This window comes from Arachis hypogaea, chromosome 20 (assembly GCF_003086295.3).
Source record: "Arachis hypogaea cultivar Tifrunner chromosome 20, arahy.Tifrunner.gnm2.J5K5, whole genome shotgun sequence".
Lineage (NCBI taxonomy): Eukaryota > Viridiplantae > Streptophyta > Magnoliopsida > Fabales > Fabaceae > Arachis > Arachis hypogaea.
The window spans coordinates 2769377-2794327 of NC_092055.1; the positions used below are offsets into that span (position 1 = coordinate 2769377).

The following is a 24951-nucleotide window of genomic DNA, read 5'->3' on the forward strand; positions in this document are numbered from 1 at the left end:
CCTCACAAACTCTCAAACACCAGACGCTGGATTAACCAGCTCTGATACCAAATATAAGTAGGATACCCACACTTAATTGGCCCAGGATTACTCACTCATATAAATGATGCTATCATATTTTTAATTTTTCAAACTCACTAACACTCATATTAACAAGAAGAGAATTTTACAAAAAACAAGTACTAAGCATTCTTTTTCATATATGGGACACAAAATACAAGAGATGCACCACCTATTTATAGTTGTATTTGGCAGTTTTAAAACTAAACAACTTGTAACCTAAGCTTAATGATTAAGCTTGGATATAAGGCGGTAACTTATTGAAAGTTGTAGAAGAAACTATCCAGCTGTAAATCTTTGAACATTTGACCATGATCCTTTGTAACATTTCTAGTTACTTCCATAATAATCATTTCAAATTTTACTTCCTTCAATGTTTGACCAAGTTTTGACTAAGCTTTTGTAAATGGCGGTGAATGATTTTACAAGTTGATTTAATTATCAACAATTATTAATTGATGGAAACTCAAGTGAAGTCGACTTCACGTCAAATTGATACCTGAGAGTCATTGGATGAAAATTTAGTCAAATCAGTCAAATCAATCAAATCATCTAATGGCTTTCGGGTATCAACTTCACGTGAAGTCGACTTCACTTAAGTTTTAACTTTATTAATTACCTCTTCATTCACCGTTTACCATTTATTATCCAAACCCTAATTCTTCTTTCCAAAAAAAAGTCAAAACTCTAAAAATATACTAAAACATAAGATAAAAAATCATTTAAATTTTACGAAAAAACATACAAAATATAGAAAAAAGAATCATCTAAAACTAATAGAAAGAATTTTCAGAAATTTAGGAAAAAGAAACATAAAAAATTAGTTAAAAGAATCATTCAAAAACCAAATAGGAAGAGGAGAAGAAGAGCCATATGGTAGCCGGCAACAATGTCTTGGACGGCGTTGCGTGAACGGTGGGAGACTCGCGGTGGCGTGTTGCGAGGAGGAAGTCACGGAGGCCGCGCATTGTGAGTGGAGGAGTTGCCATAGATTGGAGTTGTTGATCGCGCGTCGCGAATGGGACCCTGCGGTGGCTGCGTCGCGACAGATGGAGGCCGCGATGGTGTTCGACGGTGCAGATGCGTCGGGATTATGATTACGCAGCAATAGAGGCCAGTGATGGATCCAGAAAATTTTGTGAGTGGGGGCAAAATATACATAATATGATAATAATTTTTATAATTATATTTTGTTATTATAAAATATAATTAGTCTTTAAATTATCTAATCAACAAATTAAAATACTAAAATAATAATTTAAATAATAATATATAAATTAAATTTCATTTTTTTAGGTTTTATATTTTGAAAAGATTAAATAATATTTTCATTCTCAATACAATCAAATGTCTTTCTTTTTATATATGTCGGTTAAATAATCATTTAAAAGTTCATCTCTCATATAATTACAAAATCGATTCTTTATATTATTCATATTTAAAAAGTTTTTTCAACTGATGTTATCCAAAAAACTAAAGTTAACTTTAAAAAAAAACACCAATGAATAAACAGTATTATTTTGATTTTTTATTTTATTTTTATTATTATTATTATTATTATTTAACCATTTTTTATTTAATAGTCAATATAAGATTAATATTTTTATTATTCATTTTTAATTTAATATTAAAATTAGTTTAATAAGATAATCTATTTAATTTGAAATTAATTTAACAGAATAATTTTATATATTTATAATCAAATCTAATAAAATATTAGGCTGAATTCTATTGACTATCAAATATTTAGATTAAATGAATATGTTATTTGTTAAATATTAAAAGTTTTTTTTTATCACTTTTAATAAATATAATATTTATTAGTTATTTTTATCACAATTTTTAAATAATTTAACGATTATTTTGTCTGCGTCTGAATCTTTTAGATATCAAATTGGTAGTTACTTCTATTTTAAATAAATAATCAAATATATATAATATATATACACAGCACAACAGTGATATTCACTAAGTATATAAATATATTTTTTCAAATTTTAAATTTTTTTTTTTTTTATCAAAGATAGGAGACTCGAACCCGCAACCTCTTAATTGAGTATGGGGAGACTATGTCATTTGAGCTATTACTCATTGGCTTTAAATTTATTTATTAGTCACAATTATAAAATAACAAATCTATAATTATTTCACTCTTTCTTTTTAAAGGTTGTTGTAACAAATTTATTTAAATTTTGAATTATTATTTGTTTTTTTATCATTGAAGTTAATAAGTGAAATTCACTTATAGTGGGGTTAAATTTAATTATATAGTGGGGGCAAATAAATTTTATTATTATATATTAGTTAACAAATTTTTAAATTCCAATGGGGCACTTGCCCCCACTCCCTTCAACATGTATCCGTCCCTGATAGAGGTTGCTATGTCCAACGAAGAGGACGACGGCGAGACGCGAGAAAGAGGCCACGCAATGTGACGAAAGACGCGGTGGTGGTTGTGGACGGTGGTGTCGAAAACTGCGTGGAGACGGTTCGTGGATGGAGTGATTTGACAATTTTTAAATAAATGAAAAGGAATTAAATTTTTATGGACTATTTTTATTGTGTACTATAAATATGATTAGAATAAATGTAGATAGAATTTTTTTAAATTTTAAATTTTAATTTTTACATTTTATTTATTTATAAAATTTAAATTATAATAAAGTTGGCTTATGTTAATCTGTAGAAAAATTATTTTCTTATATTTTTTTTTCTGACAAGGTATTAGGAGTTGGGACCTAGCGTCCTATTATGCTTGAAAAAATATATAATCTAGAATCTAGCTAAAATGCTAAATAATTCCGTTTCTTAAATTAATTTTTAGGATTAAACGATGCATTATATTCAATTCTAATATGTAGAATAAGCTTTGGGATATAAAAATGGTTGGAGAAATTCATGGTGGGGAAGAGAAGGATTTTCTTTTTTAAGGTTTGTCGAGAGTAGGAACGGCAACGAGTAAGGTAAGATATGATTTAAACCCAATCCTAATTATATTTGTGAATTTATAATATGCCAATTTTAAGTTTACATGTAGTAATTCGCAGGTATTTGATTTTATCTGCGAATCTAAAAAAATACAATATTCAATAATTTAATAATCTAATGAGATTTTAAAATTATAATTTGGTAGTTATATATTACTAAATAAATTTGATTTTTATATAAATAAAAATATTAAATATCTAATTAAAAATTTTGGCTTAGTAGTTAAAGATTTTTTTATATAAATAAAAAATTCTTAGTTTGACACTCATCCTTAAGACCTTAACACATTTTTTATATAATATAACATAAAATTTAATTTTGGTGTATTGTCAGTGTAAAATAATTTTACACGTATATCTATTTACGTAACACTACATTAGTAAAAATAATTATATTTTATATTAATAATGTGAATAGTCATTTAAAAAAATAGATATAATTGCAGGACGAATTGATCAAATAAAATTGAATCTCAAACCGCAATCTATCCAACTTACTCCACACTCAATTTTATCCGCAGCCAATTAGAATGATAAGATCTTTTCAAATTATTAGGTTATATATGCCTATAAACTAATGGTAAAAGTACAAGTAATATTTTTTTATTATGTTGAATAAAGAAATGGTATTTCATTTCTCAGTTTAGAAGCAACCTAAGGTTATCCAATTAAGACTTTCTTAAACGAAAATAATTGTGTCTATTTTTTGTAACGGAACAATGGTAAACTTCTATTTAGATATACCATATACATATGCAAAATCAATTTCATAGATTACTAACTAAATAAATATAAGTGTGAAAAAGGAATAAAATTTATGGGGTTTGATTTGTGGATGATAATGGTGATTATCCACAGTCTCCAATTTGCATGGTCATTTAGGCTCTGGCACCAGTTGGCTCTCGTGCATTCGTACTTTATTATTATTCTCATATTATCCATTCATTGATTCCAACCATGAAACTATGCAATTGCTAATATGATTTTCTATTTAATGTTTGCATTATTTTGTTTTGCAAACTTATTTCAAATTAGCACTATTTCTATTTGCATTTTAATAAGATTCGAAGGGCTGCAAAAAAGGGAAAAAAATAGTAAAAGAATTGAATGCAACTCTTTTAGGGCCATGGATTCCTTACTCCCACTTTTATGTGGGAGTATCATTAGCCAACACTAAAATAATTATAAAAAGAACCCCATTCTTTTGTTTTTAAAAAAATCAATAATTAGATATTGACCCTCTAATTACTTTTTTTTATACATTTTTCTTTTTTCTCTTTAATTTCACTATTTCAGATTCAACGTAGTGGTGAGAGTGAGACATTTGGTCTGTTAGGGTTTTTTTTTTCCTCTTTCAATCACTGTAGCGGTGTAGCCATTCTCTCTTCCTCTCCCTCCGCAGTCTCTCTCGTTCCCTTCAGCCGCCGCCGCAACCCGCTTCATCCGCCGCCGCGCAACAATCTTCCGCCGCTGCGCAACCCGCTTCCCCTGCCGCCGCGCAACACGCTTACCCGCCGCCGCAACCTAATTTTCTATTAGGTGTCGTTTTCTCCCAATCTCTTGTATATGATATATTTTATTGTTAATTGTCTCTTTATGTGTTTTAATCTATGTTAATTGCTTTCATACTTTTTGTATAATTCAAATGTGCAGTTGTCGTTTAAGCTTTTGATTTTGTTCTTCAAAGTCTCGCCTATTTGTTTTTCTTAATATTATACAGTAATTTTCAATTCTCTTTGAAGACATGTTGTTATGGCTTACGAATGAACTTGTGTCAATTTTATATGAGAAATAAAAGGTTCCACAGGTCTAGCATACACACACAAGTGGTACTAAAACTGCAAAGATAATTCTAAATTTTACTGACATTCAATTATATTTTTGTTTCTGAAGTAGTGTCTCTTTTTTGTTTTTGTCATATTAATTACAAACACAACAATACTACATGAAGATTGTATTAATGTTGATCGCTGGTTTTAGAGTTCATAATCTAGAAATAGATGTTATCTCAAAATGAAAATGAAAATAACAATAATAAATATATAAAAGTATTGCTGGGTTTTTAACATGTGTGGAATTATAGCATTGGTTAGTTTTAGCAATTTTAGCACTTCAGAGAGTTATGTTTTTCTTACTTTCAGATAGCATTGATTAGTTTTAGCAATTTTGACTAGTTATGTTTTTTGTCGGTGGAAGATAAAAATTTTGCAAAACCGTTTACATTTGTTGTTGAGAAACATTGCTATGCCATTATTATGCATGGACTAGGGTTCAAGTTCAGAAGATATTATAGCATATTCATAGAAGTTGTTGCATGTTAATTCAATCTATTATGTTTGTATTATATTTTATTACTGTCAAGCGATTACTTGGCTTAGGATTATGCTGTTCTTGATTCTTGTATCTGACATTGTCCTACCACATTAGTGTATCATTATGTTTAAAACACAATTCTTAGCCTTTTCATGTGTTTATGCAAATTAGATTATTAACATTGTGATTGAGTATCTATTTTCTTTTGTTTGGCTTGGAGTTGAAATTGTCCCTGTCCTCAATGGCCCAGTTTCATAGTGGTTGCTCTCCAAGCCTGCAACTAGTATGATGATGACTTGATTTTCACTTTATCATGCTTAATTTCTGTATTTTTCTGTTCATATCTGCCTGACTTTTTAGCTAATGATTATGAATAGAACCAGCTAGGCTTGGTAATAATTAGTCATGTAGTTCCACCTGTTTAGTGTTTTATTTGCTGGTATTTATGACCGTGTTTTATGTGATTATCTGATTGATGGATCTTATGTAAAACTAACTGTATTATGCTGGTTCTTGTTCAATAAAGTGTTAGATAATTAGTATATCTTAAATTTTTAATTGGATAAAAAGTAACTAGGAATTGAATATTAAAATCAGGCTTGGCTGCTTTTTTTATTACTTGACTTGTTTTTTAGGTGAATCAAGAGCAGTTCTGATACACCAATTATCGAAGAAGCTTACACAAATATTTTCATTCAAGTTACATGGACTTGCTGTTAGATCAACTTTCTATTCATCTCGTTCCATTTTCTTTATTTGTACAGAGTGTTTATTTGTACAAAGCAGAATGTTCGTGTGTATGATAAACTCTTCTTTATTAAAATAAAAAATGTGTATAGTATATATATTTTATAATTATAAAAACATTTTAATTTTTACACAGTAGCATTTATCCGGTTGTAAACCATTAAACCATTTACTTGCACAATTTCGTTGTCACTGTATTTACATCTAATTATTAGGAAGCTTTAAATTAATTAAAAAACTTAATTTAAAACATTACCTAAGAAATTTTAATTTAAACCCAGGAGAACATGGCGCACAAATTTTCACACAACCCATATCCCTCTTAAGACTCTAACCTCTAATAGATCATGCATGGAAAAAGATGAAAAGTTTCATATTTCTATTAATAATATTACGCAAATAAATTTTGTATAACTATACAAGACAACTACATAAAAAGAAAATATAATTAATAATATAATACATAATACATATTACATGATCCTCTATTTTTATGTAACTTGCCTTGTATAATTTTCTATTATAATTATTTGTGCTACAACCTTGTTGAACATTTTATATCCGTTAATCAAAATTTTTATTAATTATTACTTGTTATATATTATAATAAAAAACAAAAAATTATAGTTTAATGGTTAAATTGTGTTGAGCTCTTTTGCTTTTAAAAAAAATATATAATTTAAAAAATAATTATATTACATGTATATTAAAATCAGTTATTAAAATTAACTATTAATATATGATGCAAAAAAATACCAAATACACACTAAAAATGAATTAAACTATATATGTATTTATAATTTGACTGAGTTTGACCAGATTAATTTTTCTAATTTTAACCAATTTTGACCAAATTTAAACTGACTTATAATTTGACTGAGTTTGACCAGATTAATTTTTCTAATTTTAACTAATTTTGACCAAATTTAAACTGATTTTTACCGAGTTGATTATTTAACCATTCAACGGTCTGGTCAAATTAAATTTAATAATTATGTCTAAAAGACACCAATAACAAATTAGTTCTTAAAATTTTATCCTTGACGACCTTGATTTCTCTCTCTCCAAGTGGAACACCCAGACTCCACCTCTACAACTGGTTCGACATCACATGCAAGTGAAAGCTAATGTCCAAGGATCGGAATAATAGGATGCCTTGATTGTTTTTAACTAAGGTACAATGAAAGTCCAAGTTATTGATATATAAATGTAAATTCGAGAATAGGGTAAGGAGGAAATAAATTAGAAGAACCAATCTTTTAATTAAGAATTGGTTTCAAAATATTAGGTCTCTAGCCAACTACTTTTATCTAATTCAAGACTTTGGTTGAATCAGTAGAGTCATGCAAAATATACTTCCATATAGAGAAAACCAACTTCTGAATGGTATAGCTATTTAGGTAGCGTTTCCACAAAACCTTGTATAAAAAAACTGCTATATAAGGTATAGATTCAATCATATAAAGAAAAAAACTCTCTAAGATAACCAATCTTCGGTACCAAACAGAAAAAGGTTAACCAATTTTCACCAGCTCATTCTTGTAACGTTGCACTTGAACAGGCACTATCAAATTGTCATCTCCTTGCTAAATATGGCTGAACCTTCATTAGTTGGAAATAGATTTTGCAAATCCAAAGGACTGAATTCCCACTTCCCAAATGCAACATTTAAGTCACGGTGGACACTTTTATGTTCTCCTAGCTGTCTTACCTGTGCCTGTTTAAGACCCAAAATAAAAACAATTAATATGGCAGGAGCTGGAAAACTAATTATTTCTTTAGAGGCTGGAAGGCATAAAGTATTCACGTCAAATGATCCAGCAGAAAAAGAATATCAAGTTAAAAACAATTACAAGGAAAGCTTAATTAAAATGAGATTAACCAGAAAGTAAATGGTACTCAAATCCACTACATCTCAAAATAAAAACATGTCTGAATATAAGTATATACTACTTTACTAGTAGACAAGACATACAAGAATGCTTAATTAGCTTCTTATATGTGATAAGTTGCTTTTGCATTTGTCAAATAAATGTAAAATCAACAAGCATGATACAGTTCAACAGTGTGTAAAATATAATTTTCTGTGATTCGATAAGAATATAACATCTAAATTTGTAGTTATCACAAACATATAATTTCAATAGAACCTTTAAAATTTCAAATTTCATTATTACTAACAACATTTCTGGATACAAAGGATAAAAATATCAGGAGACATCAGGTAGTTTACTTATTTATTCATTTTGGTGAAACTGGATTTATTAAAGAGGCAAAATTGAAAAAATAAGAAAACAATTAGCTCCTACAATATCCATCTCCCAATGTGTTTTTCTAGGAAACATCTGGCAGCTTGCCCTATGACAGGAAAGAGAATCCATAATATACAAGAGAGCAACAATGACAACAGATCGTCTTTAATTCGAATAACAATTTTCTAATACTATTTAAATAAGTTGCTTAAGTAATTTGAAAGAAGATAAGAAGAAGAGTCTTGTCCCACTAGATGAGGTCAGCTAGTGGAGCAAGACTCTTCTTTATGTGTGAAAAACAAGGCTAAACATATTAAAAGATACTAACAAGTTGAGACAAACTATTTTATTTCTGAAAGAATTGATAATTAGATATTTTCAACAACATAAAAGTATGTATGTAAACATTACCCCAAGCCACAGTGAATTTTTCACTAAAGTCAATCTCCTTATTTCTTGTTTTTTGTTTTTTTTTTGCTTGAATAAATTATAGTATAACAGAGATTGGAAGAAGATAAAGTCAGCACCAAAAATCCCCAAAGGCTATTTCTATAATACTTCTAAAGGCTAAATAAAAGTAAGTATTTTGTGGCTTGGATTGCCTCATTCTAAATAACAAAAAAGAAGAAAAAAAACACAAATACAGGTGCTACAAATCTCAACAAGCAATTTCTTATGACAATCTTCCGCACACAAGATAAAGGTTACCTCAAAAAACAAGAACAGATGAGGCAGAAGCTCCTTAATTAAAAGATGCACAGCAGCCGTTGGGTTTTGTGTGCCTCTTTCCTCTCCTACACTTTTTCATATTTTGTTTATTAACTACTTGTTATGCTCTAAGATTCAAAATTAATGAATATTGTCTTATTATTATACTTTAATTTTATATGCTATTACACCTTTTCAGTTTGCACTCGAACAGTAACTGATCTAATTAACTAAATCAAAATTACACATGTAGTCAACTTTATATATTTGTTATTATTATTTTCATTTTGAGATCACCGCTATTTCTAAATTATTGGAACTCTAAAACCAGTGATCAACATTAATACAATTGAGAATGATTTCATGTTCAATGTTCCAGTAAATATGCAGCAATGAGTATTTCAATTGAATTATGTAGTGTTGTTGTGTTTGTAATTAATATGACAAAAACAAAAAAGAGACACTGCTTCAGAAACAAAAATATAATTGAATGTCAGTAAAATTTAGAATTATCTTTGCAGCTTTAGTACCACTTGTGTGTGCATGCTAGACCTGTGGAACCTTTTATTTCTCATATAAAATTGACACAAGTTCATTCGTAAGCCATAACAACACGTCTTCAAAGAGAATTGAAAATTACTGTATAATATTAAGAAAAACAAATAGGCGAGACTTTGAAGAACAAAATCAAAAGCTTAAAGGACAACTGCACATTTGAATTATACAAAAAATATGAAAGCAATTAACATAGATTAAAACACATAAAGGGACAATTAACAATAAAATATATCATATACAAGAGATTGGGAAAAAACGACACCTAATAGAAAATTAGGTTGCGGCGGCGGGTAAGCGTGTTGCGCGGCGGCAGGGGAAGCGGGTTGCGGCGGCGGCTGAAGCGAACGAGAGAGACTGCGGAGGGAGAGGAAGAGAGAATGGCTACACCGCTACAGTGATTGAAAGAGGGAAAAAAAACCCTAGCAGACCAAATGTCTCACCCTCACCGCTACGTTGAATCTGAAATTAAAGAGAAAAAAGAAAAATGTGTAAAAAAAAGTAATTAGAGGGTCAATATCTAATTATTGATTTTTTTAAAAACAAAAAAATGGGGTTCTTTTTATAATTATTTTAGTGTTGGCTAATGATACTCCCACATAAAAATGGGAGTAAAGAATCCATGGCCCTCTTTTAGAGGCAGAATTTTCTCCCTGTTTTGAGTGTTGAGATTCACCAATCACCACCGAAATTAAATTGTGCCTCTAAAATAGTAAAATGGCATAGGCCTCACATATATTCTATCATCTCATGAATGAGCAATATAATGAATTAGTTAGTGTGTCTTTGTCTCGGATTATATAATTTGCTATACTTTGTATTGGATTTGATAAATTCAAATTCTAAATCAAACTCAATTTGAGATGATATCTAGCAGTTTGAAGTGGGCCGATTAAAAACAGTAATCATATTAAAACTCTCATACATAAAAAAAATTTAAAATTATGTTCAAATAACAAGAGATGAAGAACCTTTGATTGTCCTAGTTCTTTGATTCCGCTTCTCAAGGATTCGCTCTTGCAATTCTTTCCTCTTTCTGATCGAAATTCTGAGCTATAGCTACTGTGTTAAATTCAATTTCCTAACTTGGCTTCTTGTTTGTATTTTTTCCCTTTAAAAAACAAGTCTATTGTCAATTGGTAGAGAAGCATAATATTATTCATTTCGTGTTATCATATTCCGTCTACATCAACTTAGTGAAGTTCTATTTTATTTAAAGAAGCTTCTATTCAACAGTGTAATCATCTTCTCTTCTCTTCTCTTGATTAAGTTTTGAACTTTGATTTATGGACCCTTGCAATGCCTTACTGATTAAATGGTTAATGCATCACGAACAAAAATATCTCTAGAAAAAAGAAAAATACATTATACATAGTAGGAACTCCAAAAACAACACAAAGGTACAAAAAAGAGCCGAGATAATACTCAATTTAGTACCTAAACTTGCATGCAAGCCTCAATTTAGTCCTTAAAGTTTTAATTGCCTTTATTTAGTCCCCAAACTTTGTGAACATAACTCATGTTAGTCCTTTAAACAATTTTCAACGTACAAACGTTAACGGAACACTATCGTGAACAGCCGAATGCCACACTAAACTTTGTAAAATGATGTCGTTTTAGTTTTGGCACTCAAATAACCCAAAAACAACATTGTAAATAGTGTTTATTAACATTTTACCTAACAAAATAAGTGATACGATGCCCTTTTTGAGCTATTTAAATGCCAAAACCAAAACTGCATCATTTTACAAGTTTTAACTAGTCTATAACAGTGCTCCATTAACGTTTTTATACTAAAAATCGTTTCAGGGACTAATATGAGGCACGTTTATAAACTTTGGGGACTAAATAGAGGCAATTGAAACTTCAGGAACTAAATTGAGACTCGCATGTAAGTTCAAGGACCAAATTGAGTATTAAGTCAAAAGAGCCTACTTCTAATGAAAGAGAAAAGTTTCAACAAAAAACTATAAATTACACATAACCAGTCATGATCCTCAAAGTTGAGGACTAAGGTAAATGCATATATTCCTATCCCCACATCCAAAAAGTCTAACAAAAACATCTTAATTTTTTTTCTAATACAGGGGCAAGGTCAAAATTTCAGTGTATTGTATTATGGGAAGGTGAAAAAAGTTGAACAAAAGCATACTCGTCTTTGTAAGGCAAACCTGCTTCGCAAGAAGCTTCACATGCATACACCACAATTGAAGCCCAATCCAAAGAGTCTGCTTCATTGTCTACTCCAAAGTAATATAGCAGCTGTGGTAAAATCTGGCGCCACCAACAATAATAACAGCTTATTAACTAAAACTCTAAAAGTAACATCAACACCAATAGAAAAACCATGAAGAACCTTTCGAGCAAAAACTTCTCGCCTATCTAACTACCTGAAATTCATGACATCTTGGTCCACCACAATAACTGCATTTAGGGATATCAGCATTGGATGGCCGACCACTCGAAACAGGCCATATTGGCTTCGCATTTGTATCCCTATAGTACCTGTAGTTACCATAAGTTTGTATCAGTCAATTGAATGGAAATATATCTTGAAATCAGTTCAATTACTTGGGTTATTTTGAATTTGTTTATCCCTTAGGCAAGAAAATCTGGTTTTGGAACATTTTTAGCAAATAAGCTGCCATCATGAAGACGCTGAAAGAAGTTCTTCAACTCAGTTAAGCACTCTAAATAAATAATAATCACCTCAACACTTGTTCGAGGGCCTTGGCAATGCGTTCTTGGAAGTCAACCCAACTCTTTTTGTCATCATCACCCTGTTTGCAAATAATATTGTGAGCAAATGATATGCTTAAACAATAAGCAAGATAATTTCAGTGATGAAAACAGCTGCAGATAGTACCTGAAAACTATCCATAAGTGAATTCATTGTGTCATCAATCTTGTTCTTCGAGATCAAGGAATTAGATAAGTCGTTATCCTCAGGAATGTCTGTGTTATATTCACTTTCGTGTTCAATGATGATTTCAAATTCAGGCCACACATTCTTGCTTCCAACTGTATGGTAAGACATCAGATGTAATGAACATTATGCTAGAAAGTATTAAATTTTAGATTAACCTACGTGACTCATGAAATATACAGGTCTTAAACAACTGTGACCTTTATGAGACTCCAATGAAGTGGCTCCAGTTTTATTCGATTCGCCAATAGGTGAAGAAACTTTCATCTGCTGGCAAACAAATTTATGACCTGAGCGCCAACTCATTACCTGCAAATTGAAAATGGGAAGGAATTTTATAGGATGAAATTTGTGAAAAGGAGACTAAATGAGACATTTAATCAATTCAACTACCTGGTGTTTCTCAGAGCAGTACCACACCTGTCTACAACTACTGCAGAGTTTATCTCCTTTCCATGTTCCACACCAATTGCAAAGAGTAGCTAAAAGAAAGAGAGAATCCTATCTTTTAATAAAATATGCCTAATCAATAGAAGTACTAATACAGCGATCTTAATGTAAAAGCAGGCCATATATCAGTCATATACAAAGCAAAAATAATAGTAGAAATAATGCAGAGTATAAGAACAATAAAGATACAATGTAAGAGCAACTTGTTTGTGGAATCAAATTTTGAGATTGAAATGTAGCAAAAGCATGGTGTCACAAGATCAAAAAGATGGGTTGCATCTTGCATGTACACACACATGAACTCTATAACTCATGCAATAACTCTAGAATGCTACTCTTCATGATGAAACAGTCACCGGTTAAAAAATTCATAAATCAACAGATACAACTAAGAAAACTAGCAATTGAAAAACAGAACAGACACCACATAGAGACAGAAGCAGAGACCATCTGATAATCATGGATACCCATTTTCCCAAGATACAAAATCACACAAACACTAGAATTAATGAATCAAATTGCAATAGCAAATACATTTAATATATGTATGATACCCAACAAAAGAGCCAAAAAATAAAATGATGATAAACCAACCTCCAATGCCAGAAGGTTTGTAATTCCCATCATACTTAGGCGGTTCACTTGAGTAAAAAGGATTAAAGCGAGGTAACTGACAACGGAAAACCTTCACACTTCAATAAATCATTACACAATCAGAATTGATTGGCCAAAAGAACCCCAAAAAAATGGAAGAAAACTTTCTTTGTTGTCAGACATTACCAACCTTCTAGATGGCTTCTCCGGGTGGCGTTTCCACTGCTCATGCTGATCCCTGAGAAGACATTTCATGGAACGGCACATGAAAACAAACAGCATCCGATGAAATGCACTTTCCTTCTTAGTAGGTGCATAAACCTATCATTTCAAGAATTCCACTAATCCCTTAGCTGGGTAGAAGAAAAAGGATATATCCTACTAATTGGTGCAGCTAAAACTTCTCCTAACTTGAAATTTCACTCACATCTTTGAATGAATAGAATACCTGAAGCAAGAATTGTAAAGGTTCGCCACAAATGTCACAAATTGATGACCTCCCTAATGGTATATCCACAGGATCAAGCCAAGCCTACACCAATATTCATAAAATGAACATACGACCATAAAAAATTGAAACTTTCCATTTTTTTATATAACAGCAAGGTTTTAGTTTCATTGAATAAGAGGGATGAACACAGAAGCATAGTGGGAGTACCGGTACTCCGCCAGCTTTGCTGGGGAAAAATTGGCGCTCAAGAGACCATTCATTTTTGGGGTTCTCAACGAAACCAAGCGTGACAGCTTCTTCTTCTTCGTCATCGTCGTCGTCATCATCTTCGTATTCGTCAATTCGAAGGGACTTGAGCTTCTCGGCATGGTCTCCTATGGCGTCAACGTCCATAGTAGTATGCTTGAGAACGAAGGTTCAGGAGTAGGGTTTTAGGCAAAGCTCTGAATATCAAACCAGTCAGGCTATCGAATAAATGAACCGGATTGAACCAGATTAAACCGGATAATAAAATTTCTGAATAAACAACTTGTAGTTGACAAGATAGAGTGGGCTTGCAGTTCTCTTTGTTGAAAACCCAAGTCCCATGAAGCCAAGGCCCAAAATTTATTATATTAATCCATAAAAGCTAATTCTGACCGTTATATTAATCTATAAACTCTTTCTAATAATAAATTAGCGAATAAAATATTAAACTAATTATAATTTATTATGCTAAATACAGAGCTAAACGAAGTCGTTTCGTCTTGATGATTAAATAAAGCAAAAAATAAAAAGACAAAAATTTATATAATGTGTAGATCGTATTATATTATTATCTGCCTCATCCTCCAAATCAAAATGAGGTTATTTAATTTTGTGTATAATTTGATAATATTTCGTTGATTCAATAAAAAAAATCTAAAAATTAATATAGTAAATTTTGAATATAAAAAGTAAAATAATAAAATCAGTAAATGTTAAAGATGACTGTCATAATCTAGTCAGGCAAATTTATTTCCTTAATAAAAGTTTATTTTATTTAAATTTTTTATTTTTATCCGTACTTAATTTTTCGAGCACATCTTTAATGATTTGCTCTCATAAACGGAATAAGAAATAAGTTTTTACCCAACTCCCTGTTGTTGAATTGGTGGGATAATAAGGGGATAGATGTTGATGGCAACCCAATGCAAAAACTAGTGTAACACCGACAAAGAAAATGTCAACCACAACTTGCAAGGCAGCATAGAGATTAGGCTGACTTGGCTCAAAGCATATTAATTAAGGAGTAAAGAAATTGGAACTTGGCCAAACAATAATAACCATATGGTTTTTATTAGGAATCACGTTTTCAAATCCATTAACCAAATACACCGTTATTAGACCTTTTTCATCATAGATACGCATCATGCATGGAGTATATATCAATGAGAAGTTTGTTTCTTACTTAAGAATTGTAATAGATCGTTTGAGCATTATGCAATAGTGATTTGGCCATAGAAAAATGGGGGAAAAGAAGTCGATTGAATATATAATTTTGATCTAAGGAGGAGACCATATCTAATGATAAAAAAAAGCTGCGTAATAGTGATTTGACCTCTGCCTCACGTACTGCTCCAAACACGTTATTATTAAGACGACGACCCATGTGCATGTGATCATGGTGCCTCAACAACAAATGCATGACGCCTTGATTGTCCAAATGTTTAATTTGCATAGTTACTTGTTCATTTATATTTGTAACTACATAGATCCATGAAAAGCAATAACTAAAGGAGAACAAAGCTAATACAAAGTAAAAAGAAGTACAAATGAATTTTTTTCCTTAAAAATTCAGATCCAGTCAACTTTATATAAAATTAATAGTTAAAAATAGTTGAATGATCTGACTAAATTTTCATCTAATTATTTTTAATTATCAATTATACTTGAAGTTGACTACACATAAATTTCAACAAATTTTTTTTAATTAGCATATATATAATTTTGCCACATATAAAAAGTTAAGTTATAAATAGTGTTATAATAAGAAATAAGTTTGGTCCCAAAGGCATAAGGGGATGTTGATGGCGAGCGAATGGAGAAAGGGTAACGCCGACACAGAAAATGCAAAGCAGAGGTTAAGCTGATAATTAAGGATTAATGGAGTCTGCAATTTTTGCTTGCACTTCACTTTACACGGCGTGACAGCTATATCTGATATCTCTCTCTAGCTAAAACCATTACATACTCCTCTCTGCTCTCTACTCTCTCTAGCTATACCCACCACCATTTATGATTTGTTGACTAAATGAAGCCATAAACACTGCTCTCCTTCTCCTTCATTCAATTCAACATCTCTCATTAATTCCCTTTGGAAAAGCACACTCATTATTATTGTCTATTGAGTTGCATCGTTAATTGTTGAATGGGTCAAAGTTCCATCATAACAAATTAAAATTAAAAGGAGATAGAATGAGATATACAAGGTTATTGTTTTATATATGTGTTAATGTTGCGAGTGTGAGGAACGCATAAAGTTAGTCCCACATTACAGAAAGTAAGGAAGAGTGAAGAATTTATAAGATGAAAAACTCATTAAATTATTATCTTTAAGGTTTTGAGTTGGATGTGATATCTTTTTATCTTATGTTCTCTCGCTTAATTACCCATTAACTTTCTACCTTAAGGTTTTAAGTTTGATATCTTATGTTTTGTTAATATATGTCTTTAAAATAGATGATAAATTTAGAAAAAAATTAATTTGTAATATTAATATATATCTTTAAAACACAAGATATATAAACCCTTTTGATAAATTGAGGCATATCATCCATTTTAATTTGTAGATATATATGTGCAAATTAATCCACACATCACTCCCTAGTCTTGTATTTTGTTACAGTTGTCTCCATTGACATTTTATCTATAGCCATACCCTATCTATGTTTATATAATAATTTGTTTCATTCAAATGCTATATCTAACCATGTGCGTGACCGATATGCTGATCATAATAGTTTGTTGTCAATCAATAATATTAACTAATCCAGAACCACCAATATTCATGCCTAATTTAAATCTACTGAATGTTGAATAATGCGACTTGAGATAACAAACATTGGTATATGGTGCAACCAAATAAAATTAAATCACCCTTATTAGGCGTAGGCGACGATGCATACTATTTTCAGACAAAGATATTTTTCTTTTTTCATAAGGAGAAATAATGATTACTGTAATTCATATTAACCAATTTTGGATGTCATCATTTCATACATGTTATTATATCTTTTTTGTATTGAACATTCCCAGTAGCCAGCTAATACTATTTATTTAATATTTTACCCAGTTTATAAACCATTACCCCGTTTATAAACCATACATATGATTTTACTAGGATAAAAGTTCAGGTGCAATCGACTTTATGTGAAGTTAATAATTGAAAGCCGTTAAATGATTTAACTGATTTGACTAAATTTTCATCTAACATTTATCAAATTTCAACTTCACGTCAAGTCAACTGTAAATGAGTTTTCACATTTTTTTTTTTTACTATAGATATAGTTTGGTTCCATTGAGTAACGAACACCAGCGCGAGCCCAATTAATATGATAGCGACAATACGATATATAGGAAGTAGCCAATGTGAACATTTCTTTTAATTTGTGCTTAATTAATTCAGTTAATTGGTTAAATCGAATAACCACACCCCTCCTAGCGCATCATAAAATATATACATATAATATATAATGAATGTTTAAGGTACTACTACTAATAATGCGAAAATTGCCATAATTGCAAAGTTCGATAAGAATAATATAATATTAAGAGGTAGTGGTACACTGCCAAGCTTGGCCCTGTCTTCCAATTTCTTCATCACATTATGTCCGCGTGAATTTAATGTTCCTAACTAACACTCTCAACTGTAAAAGTTGTAAAAAATAAAATAAAACAAAATAAAGCATACTCGGTACTCTTCTACTTCTATATATAGTTGTTCTCATTTCACAAATACTTCATAGCATCGACAAAGTAAACAACACAGCTTCCACTTTGCCAAGGGTGACTTAGCTTCATTCAATTAGATCAATGGTGCTCATGATGAAGTGGATTGTGAAGATGATAGTGGCAACATTGCTGGTGGCGGTTCTTCTGAGTAGTAGTAGTGAAGTAGTTGAAGGTGCACCACAGGTACCATGCTACTTCATATTTGGGGACTCATTGGTGGACAATGGCAACAACAACAATCTTAACTCTTTGGCTAAAGCCAATTACCTGCCTTATGGGATTGACTTTGGTGGCCCAACTGGAAGGTTCTCCAATGGCAAAACCACTGTTGATGTCATTAGTGAGTTTCCTTCTAACTTCTAACTCATCTAAATTGCATGAATATCATGTCCTTAATTAAAATCACATCCTTTTTATAAGGTTCTTTAACTGCTTTTCACATGCATGACCTTGCTTGTTAACGTCATCTATCATTGTCATAACCATCTTTATTAACTAATCACAAATTCACAATAATAATAATAATAATATCTAGGTGAAAATTTAGGTACAGCCGATTTCACGTGAAGTTTATAGCTGAGAGTCATTAGATGATTTGATTGATTTGACTAAATCTTCATCTAACGGCTCTTACCTATCAACTTCACGTGAAGTCGACTGCACCTGAGTTTCCACCTAATATCTATCTATAGTCAACCGTCTAAGATTTGACATCTTTTAATATGGCTAATTAATTACCTTTAAATAAATTTATCGACTTTCAATCTAGGGCCAGTTTTTCAATCATTAAATTTGAGTTATTGTTTTTTCATGCATGCATGCGTTCATTTTTTATTTATGCATATAAATGTTGGCACCATATTAGAAGGTCTTTGCCTACCCCTTACTTAAATTGAATTCCAATCACATGGGCTTGTTAGGTATGCCATTAATATGCAGTATAAGATAGTAGTCCTTTGATCGGTAGAAGAATTTAAAGTGCACCAGCATAAAAATTCTACTAACACATGCCCTTGTCAGTTTTGTCACCTTAATTATTGATGATATATATATACCTATGTACAAAATTTTTTTGGAGGGGTGGTTTAGTAAAATCAAAATTAACCGTAATATTATAGTGACAAAAAAAAACAGTCAAAACTTATCTTATTTAAAATTTATTAATTGTCATAATAATTAATAAATATTAAATAAGGTAAATTATGACTGAATTTGGCTATTTTTTTTGTTACTAAATATTTTTGAAATTAACAAAGATGGTAGTGGGGGAAGATATGTGCATACATGAAATTTTTCTAACTAATTTATGTTGGAATTTATTAATTTAATTAACAGCTGAGCTTTTGGGGTTTGATGGTTACATACCTCCGTTTTCAAGCGCCAGTGAGCAAGAAATACTCAAAGGAGTCAACTATGCATCAGCAGCTGCTGGAATCAGAGAAGAAACTGGAAGGCAATTGGTACTATTTAATTTAATTTCATTTCTTCAAAAATGTTAGAAGGTTTTTCTATTTTTGGGCATGCAAAATAATTATGTTGTTTTGTGTAAAATTTGTTAACTTTTTATAGGGAGACCGTATTAGTTTCAGTGGGCAAGTGCAAAATTACCAAAAGACGGTAGCCCAACTTGTAAATATACTAGGAGATGAGAACCAAGCTGCAAATTACCTGAGCAAGTGCATTTACTCAATTGGACTTGGAAGCAATGATTACCTTAACAACTATTTCATGCCACAATTATATTCCTCCAGCAGGGAATACACACCACAACAATATGCCGATAATCTTCTTCAAGCATATGCTCAGCAACTCAGGGTCTCTCTCTTTTTCCCCTTCATTTATTCACTTTTATTTGCAAATAATACGTCAATATGGCTATGTTTTATTCTAAAAACATGATAAGATAGGACAAAAATTAATATTTCTGTATTTTATTTGATGATAAATTAAAATAAATTATAAAAATTTAATTTAATTTAATTTTTTTCATTTAAAAAATTAAAAAAATATATAATAATAAAAAATATAATTATATAAAATTAACAAGAATAATAAAAAAATAATTTGTGTCTTTTGTTAATATCTTTGTGTTGTTTCTATTATGATAGATACAAAATATATTAATTTACAACGTCTTTTCATATCCGATTTTGCTAGAGAACCAATTAGAAAGGTAGCTAATTAGAGCTAATCAACTAGTTGAAAAATATGAGATCTCTTATAAAAAAGAAAAAACAACTTTTTACTACCCTAATTTTTTGAATTTGAAAACTAAAAATATAAAGAACTGACTTGAGTTGGTTTATGTTATAGTTGGCTCTCTAAATTTTTTCGTTCATGTTTTATCTGTTAAATACGATTTTGTGTCTCTATATTCTTATTTCAGTGTCTCGTGCTTGTAAATAAAAGCTAACTAATAGAAGTTTCCTTTTTTTTTTTTCTGAAGATTCTGTATAACTATGGAGCAAGGAAGATGGCGCTATTTGGAGTAGGTCAGATAGGTTGTAGTCCTAATGAATTGGCCCAAAATAGCCCAGATGGTACAACATGTGTAGAAAAGATCAATTCAGCAAACCAAATATTCAACAATGGATTGAAATCCCTTGTTGATCAACTCAACAATCAGCTACCCGATGCAAGGTTCACCTACATCAACACTTATGGTGTCTTTCAAGATATTATAAGCAACCCTGCATCCTATGGTTTCAGAGTTACAAATGCAGGGTGTTGCGGAATAGGGAGGAACAATGGTCAAATTACATGTCTGCCCCTGCAACCAGCGTGCGGGAACAGAAGGGAGTACGTGTTTTGGGATGCATTTCATCCAACGGACGCTGCCAACACAATCATTGGTAGAAGGGCTTACAGTGCTCAATCTTCATCTGATGCTTACCCTATTGATATCAATCGCTTAGCCTCTCTCTGAGATTCACATCCTCTACAATGTTCTCTTCAATTTCTCCCCAAGTTTTAATTATTATTATGTCATATGTATACTAGAGGAAACACCTCTTAAATTTTCTCTTTTCTATACCGTAATTTATACTTATAATAATGTCTAAGTAGCGTTCACAGATACAAGTGCAATTTGTAATGAATTTTGGTAAAACTTATTTGCTTACTGATTGAAACTTCTTGTGCCTAATCATGTTATAGTGATCAGTTCACTCGTCTGCTTAAATAAGTATCGAGGTTCGAATCCCGCCTTGTACATGCAACAACTCATTGACCAGCAGTAGATTCTTAAATGGAGCTTAAATCCGCGACGGATTAATCCTTGACCTGTCGAGTTTAAAAATATCATGGAAAACAAAAAAAAATCATGTTATAGTGGACTTTTAACTGCTAATCTACGAATTTTCAAATGATTTAGGCTTAATTCAACCAAATTTCTTTGTTAAAAATGAAAAATATATCCAGATTCGAACGTTGGTGAATGCATTAAGTATTGAAAAAATAATTTTTTTTAATATTGTGTAAATCAGTGTGCAGTAAAATTAGGAGTTAGTTTAATCTATTTGACAAAAAAAAATGCACATTCAACAAAGATTGGCCCGAGTTGCACAATTAGAAAAATTCAGAGATAATTTATTACACCATACCTAAATTTTAAAAAGGTATAATGCACTCATTTTGACTAAATTGATTTTTTTAAGAAGTTGAAAAAATACAATTTAATTTTTTTTAATATGTATAATAAGACAAAGTGCACATAGCCTAGCCCTATATATAAATCATGGAAATGACAGGCAATTAACTTTAATATATACAAATTTGACAAATTGAAAAAGAGTATTAGATAGTATTATAAAGATGTTATTAACAAAACTTAGCTTTTGATATATATATATAAATTAACTATGTAAAAATGTTAAATTGTAAATGCACCAAAATTAAGCTTTTGGAGATGAAATTTTATGTAACACTATATAGATATATAGACGGTGACACGGTGTAAATTTATGAAGATTTATAAAATAAATTTAATTTCCTTTTGAAAAGCACTAAGGGTATGCGAAGGTTCTAAAGTAACTTTTTTTAGTTTTTGATATATGAAAAGTAATAGTATTAATGTCTAGCGTAATTTTTAAAATTAAATTGCAGTATTTTAAGAAGTCTTTTTATGAGCTTATAGAGAAATTAAAAAAAATGACTTCTCTTATAATACTACTCTTTTTTATTATATTTTTTTTAAATAACTACTTTTAGAATTAAAAATTTAAATACAAAATAACTTATTTATAAATTATTTTTAATATAATCATTTATTATTTAAATTATTTTTTTAAAAGAAGTTTAATTAAGTTATTTACCTAAAATAGGTCTAAGTATGATTTGTAGGAGAAAGCAACTAAAGAATAGCTTTCGCTGCTGAATGTTTGGCGTGCTTCCAAACTACAAATATGTTTTTGTGTGTTCATACTTCATAGCACTTGTTTGGATTTCGTTTGAAATTCTAAATTTATGGTCTATACTCTATAAGAAAAAGCAATTATTCAACTAGAGAACATATAGCTTTTGTCACAAATAGTATGGAGCTTTCCAAAGCAAACGGGGATCAATTTTGGAATACAATAATTTAATAAAAAAATTGAAAAGCGAATGAATCATGAATCATATGACATAAATTTTTCGAGTACAAAAAAAACGTCAATACAAAGTGCATACTTTTGGTACACAAGAAAAATGTGATATAAAACAATAGGTAATGGATGAAAGGTTTTTTTTCCCCTTTGGTTAATGATGTAAGGTTTAATTTGTGTAGAATTTCCGAAACGGTATTGAATAATGTCATAATTGTTTAAGTTTTTTTTTTTTTTTTCCCTTAATGAAGGGATTGGCAACAAGCCAACAAGTATCGTTAGGGGTAAAGATGACCTTTTGAGACAAGCTGCTGTTCTCTGACTAGATTGTACAAATAGAGGAACAATATAGAAAGAATTTAATTAATTATAAAATTAAAAGTGACGTAAAAATTTAAATAAAAAAGGATTTAATTATAAATTTAATAAAATTATAAAGATTGATAGAATAATTAAATTTAATAAGTAATTATATATTTGCCTAATTTTTTTTTTGCATTATTAGTTGTGAATACAAATCAGAATTTTAAAATTAATAATTCTAAATAAATTAAATATTTAAAGATCAAATGCTAATTTCAATGTGCAAAGATATTTCCAGAAAATATGAGAAATCAGATCAGAAATTGAGGGAAAAAAAGATGATAGAAATTGAGTTTGTGGAGGAATAATAGCAAATTTGAAAAATGCATGCCTTTTGAAAAAAAAGATTCTAACAACAAACACAATTTATTTTTTATTTTTTTTATTATTTTTGTTAATTTTTTATAATTATACTTTTTATTATTATATTTTTCTTCTCAAATTTTTAAATAAAAGAATAAAAATAAATTAAATTTTTATAATTTGTTCAACTTTATCACCGAACAGAATATAAAAACACTAAATCTTGTGTCTCTGTTCTTTATGTCTTATTCTTATATTAGTGTCTTACCTTATTTTATTCTCAGAAATAAACGTAGCCTTATAATTCAATCATAATCATTATATAATTCGGATATCAAAACTACTATGGGTGTGTTTGGCAAACACGTTACAAGAGAAGAAGCACGTTTAGCCTTCTTGAAAGTTTCAATTTTTTGTTTGGCAAACTTTTGATCCATGAACGCAGAAGTGATTTTACTCTCAAAACCACGTTTACAATAAGCTATAATTTTGACCTTCTGCGTTTCACCAACGGGCTTTTAGCCATCAATACTCCATCTTTATTTATCTTTTACCAACTTTATCCTTTATACATGTTATTATATTATTTATAGAATTCTTATTATTTTTGTTTACATGAACTCTTTTTTTCTATTATTTATTATTTTTTTATTAATTATTTATTCGATATTATACACTTTTATAATTACAATTTTTTGTATTATTTTTATTATCTTTTTATAATATGATTTATTGATTCTATTAGGTAAAATAAATTAAAAAAAATTAATTGTAAATAATAATAATAATAAATTATAGCATATTAAAAAAGAGTATTAAGAGTACTAAAAATATACTATATAAAAAAATATCATAAAATTTTTTTTTATTTATTTCAATTACTACCAAGATCAATATTTAATTTTTTTATTATTCTTAGTACTCTCTAAAATTTATATTTTGTTAGTTTTAATTAAAAATATATTTTGCCAATTTTTATATATTTTTTTTATTTTAGTGTATAAATATTAATTTTATTATAGAATTAATTAATAAGATCTATTCAAATATCTAAATTAAAATGATAAGATAATTATTTAAGTTGGTGTCTATTTTAGTAATTTTTTATCTAAAAGTGATTTTGAGTAGTATAATCCAAACAACATTTATTTTACTATAATCCATTTTGATATAAAGATTGCCAAACATAAATCACTTTGACACAAACTTACTTTTCATCAAAATCAAGTTTGCAAAATCAATTTTATACAAACTCCCGTTTGCAAACTGTAATCCAAACACACACTATGTAATTAATACATAACCGATAAAAAAAACTTTATATTCATTATTATATCAAATATCATAACCGATATAAACAGTTATAAGATATATTTAGCTTATAAAATAATGCAAACAAAAAAGAAAGTATGATCTCAGCTATTTTTTAATTTTATATTAGCTATTTTAAATATTACCTTAAATATCAGAATGTCTTTTGTATATATCAATTTTTTTTCTTGTCTTGTCCAAAGTATAATTCGTAGCATCTAAAAAATACAAATGATCATTGAAAAGTGAACGAGGTATACAAAAAGGTCTATTCTCCACGCAAAAACAGTAAGTATTATTCAGTATTCACTTCCTAACTAGATGTAGATATTCAAAGTATAATTTGAGCATAGCAAAAAGAAAAAAAAAAAAAAAA

General features: G+C 29.7%; 2 protein-coding genes and 1 long non-coding RNA gene across 15 annotated transcripts; 2 read left to right on the forward strand and 1 right to left on the reverse strand.

Moving 5' to 3' along the window:
• Nucleotides 1–3953: 3953 nt before the first annotated feature.
• On the forward strand, nt 3954–6224 carry LOC112784631 (uncharacterized). Its single transcript, XR_003193995.3, has 2 exons — nt 3954–4586; nt 5996–6224. It is a non-coding gene; the product is annotated as an uncharacterized lncRNA (long non-coding RNA).
• A 1105-nt stretch (nt 6225–7329) lies between these two features.
• LOC112783597 (uncharacterized) lies at nt 7330–14622 on the reverse strand. Of its 13 annotated transcripts, none has more exons than XR_011879081.1 (14): nt 14251–14622; nt 14041–14124; nt 13783–13913; nt 13593–13690; nt 12942–13030; nt 12749–12857; nt 12489–12643; nt 12332–12402; nt 12013–12127; nt 11794–11896; nt 10594–10733; nt 9888–10084; nt 9068–9153; nt 7330–7824 (listed from the first exon to the last, which is right to left on the reverse strand). XR_011879081.1 is itself a non-coding variant. In XM_072230463.1 (11 exons), the coding sequence occupies exons 1-11, from the start codon at nt 14434–14436 to the stop codon at nt 10942–10944; spliced, it is 1167 nt and encodes a 388-aa protein (XP_072086564.1). In that variant the 5' UTR covers nt 14437–14622; the 3' UTR covers nt 10759–10941. The 13 variants fall into 13 exon arrangements, 2 of the variants coding, with proteins under 2 accessions (XP_072086564.1, XP_025682396.1); XR_011879082.1 differs by having other exon boundaries at nt 9068–9158; XR_011879084.1 differs by lacking the exon at nt 10594–10733.
• Nucleotides 14623–17730: 3108 nt separating this feature from the next.
• On the forward strand, nt 17731–21146 carry LOC112783237 (GDSL esterase/lipase At1g29670). Its single transcript, XM_025826082.3, has 4 exons — nt 17731–18355; nt 19351–19475; nt 19585–19830; nt 20462–21146. The coding sequence occupies exons 1-4, from the start codon at nt 18097–18099 to the stop codon at nt 20939–20941; spliced, it is 1110 nt and encodes a 369-aa protein (XP_025681867.1). The 5' UTR covers nt 17731–18096; the 3' UTR covers nt 20942–21146.
• Nucleotides 21147–24951: the final 3805 nt, after the last annotated feature.

Coding starts and splice junctions, on each gene's coding strand:
- LOC112783597 (XM_025826611.3), bottom strand. CDS start 14,436: ATGGACGTTGACGCCATAGGAGACCATGCCGAGAAGCTCAAGTCCCTT. Junction 13,914..14,040: donor CTTTACAATTCTTGCTTCAG/GTATTCTATTCA, acceptor TTGAAATGATAG/GTTTATGCACCTACTAAGAA. Junction 12,644..12,748: donor TTCATTGGAGTCTCATAAAG/GTCACAGTTGTT, acceptor CTTACCATACAG/TTGGAAGCAAGAATGTGTGG.
- LOC112783237 (XM_025826082.3), top strand. CDS start 18,097: ATGGTGCTCATGATGAAGTGGATTGTGAAGATGATAGTGGCAACATTG. Junction 18,356..19,350: donor AACCACTGTTGATGTCATTA/GTGAGTTTCCTT, acceptor TTTAATTAACAG/CTGAGCTTTTGGGGTTTGAT. Junction 19,476..19,584: donor AAGAAACTGGAAGGCAATTG/GTACTATTTAAT, acceptor AACTTTTTATAG/GGAGACCGTATTAGTTTCAG.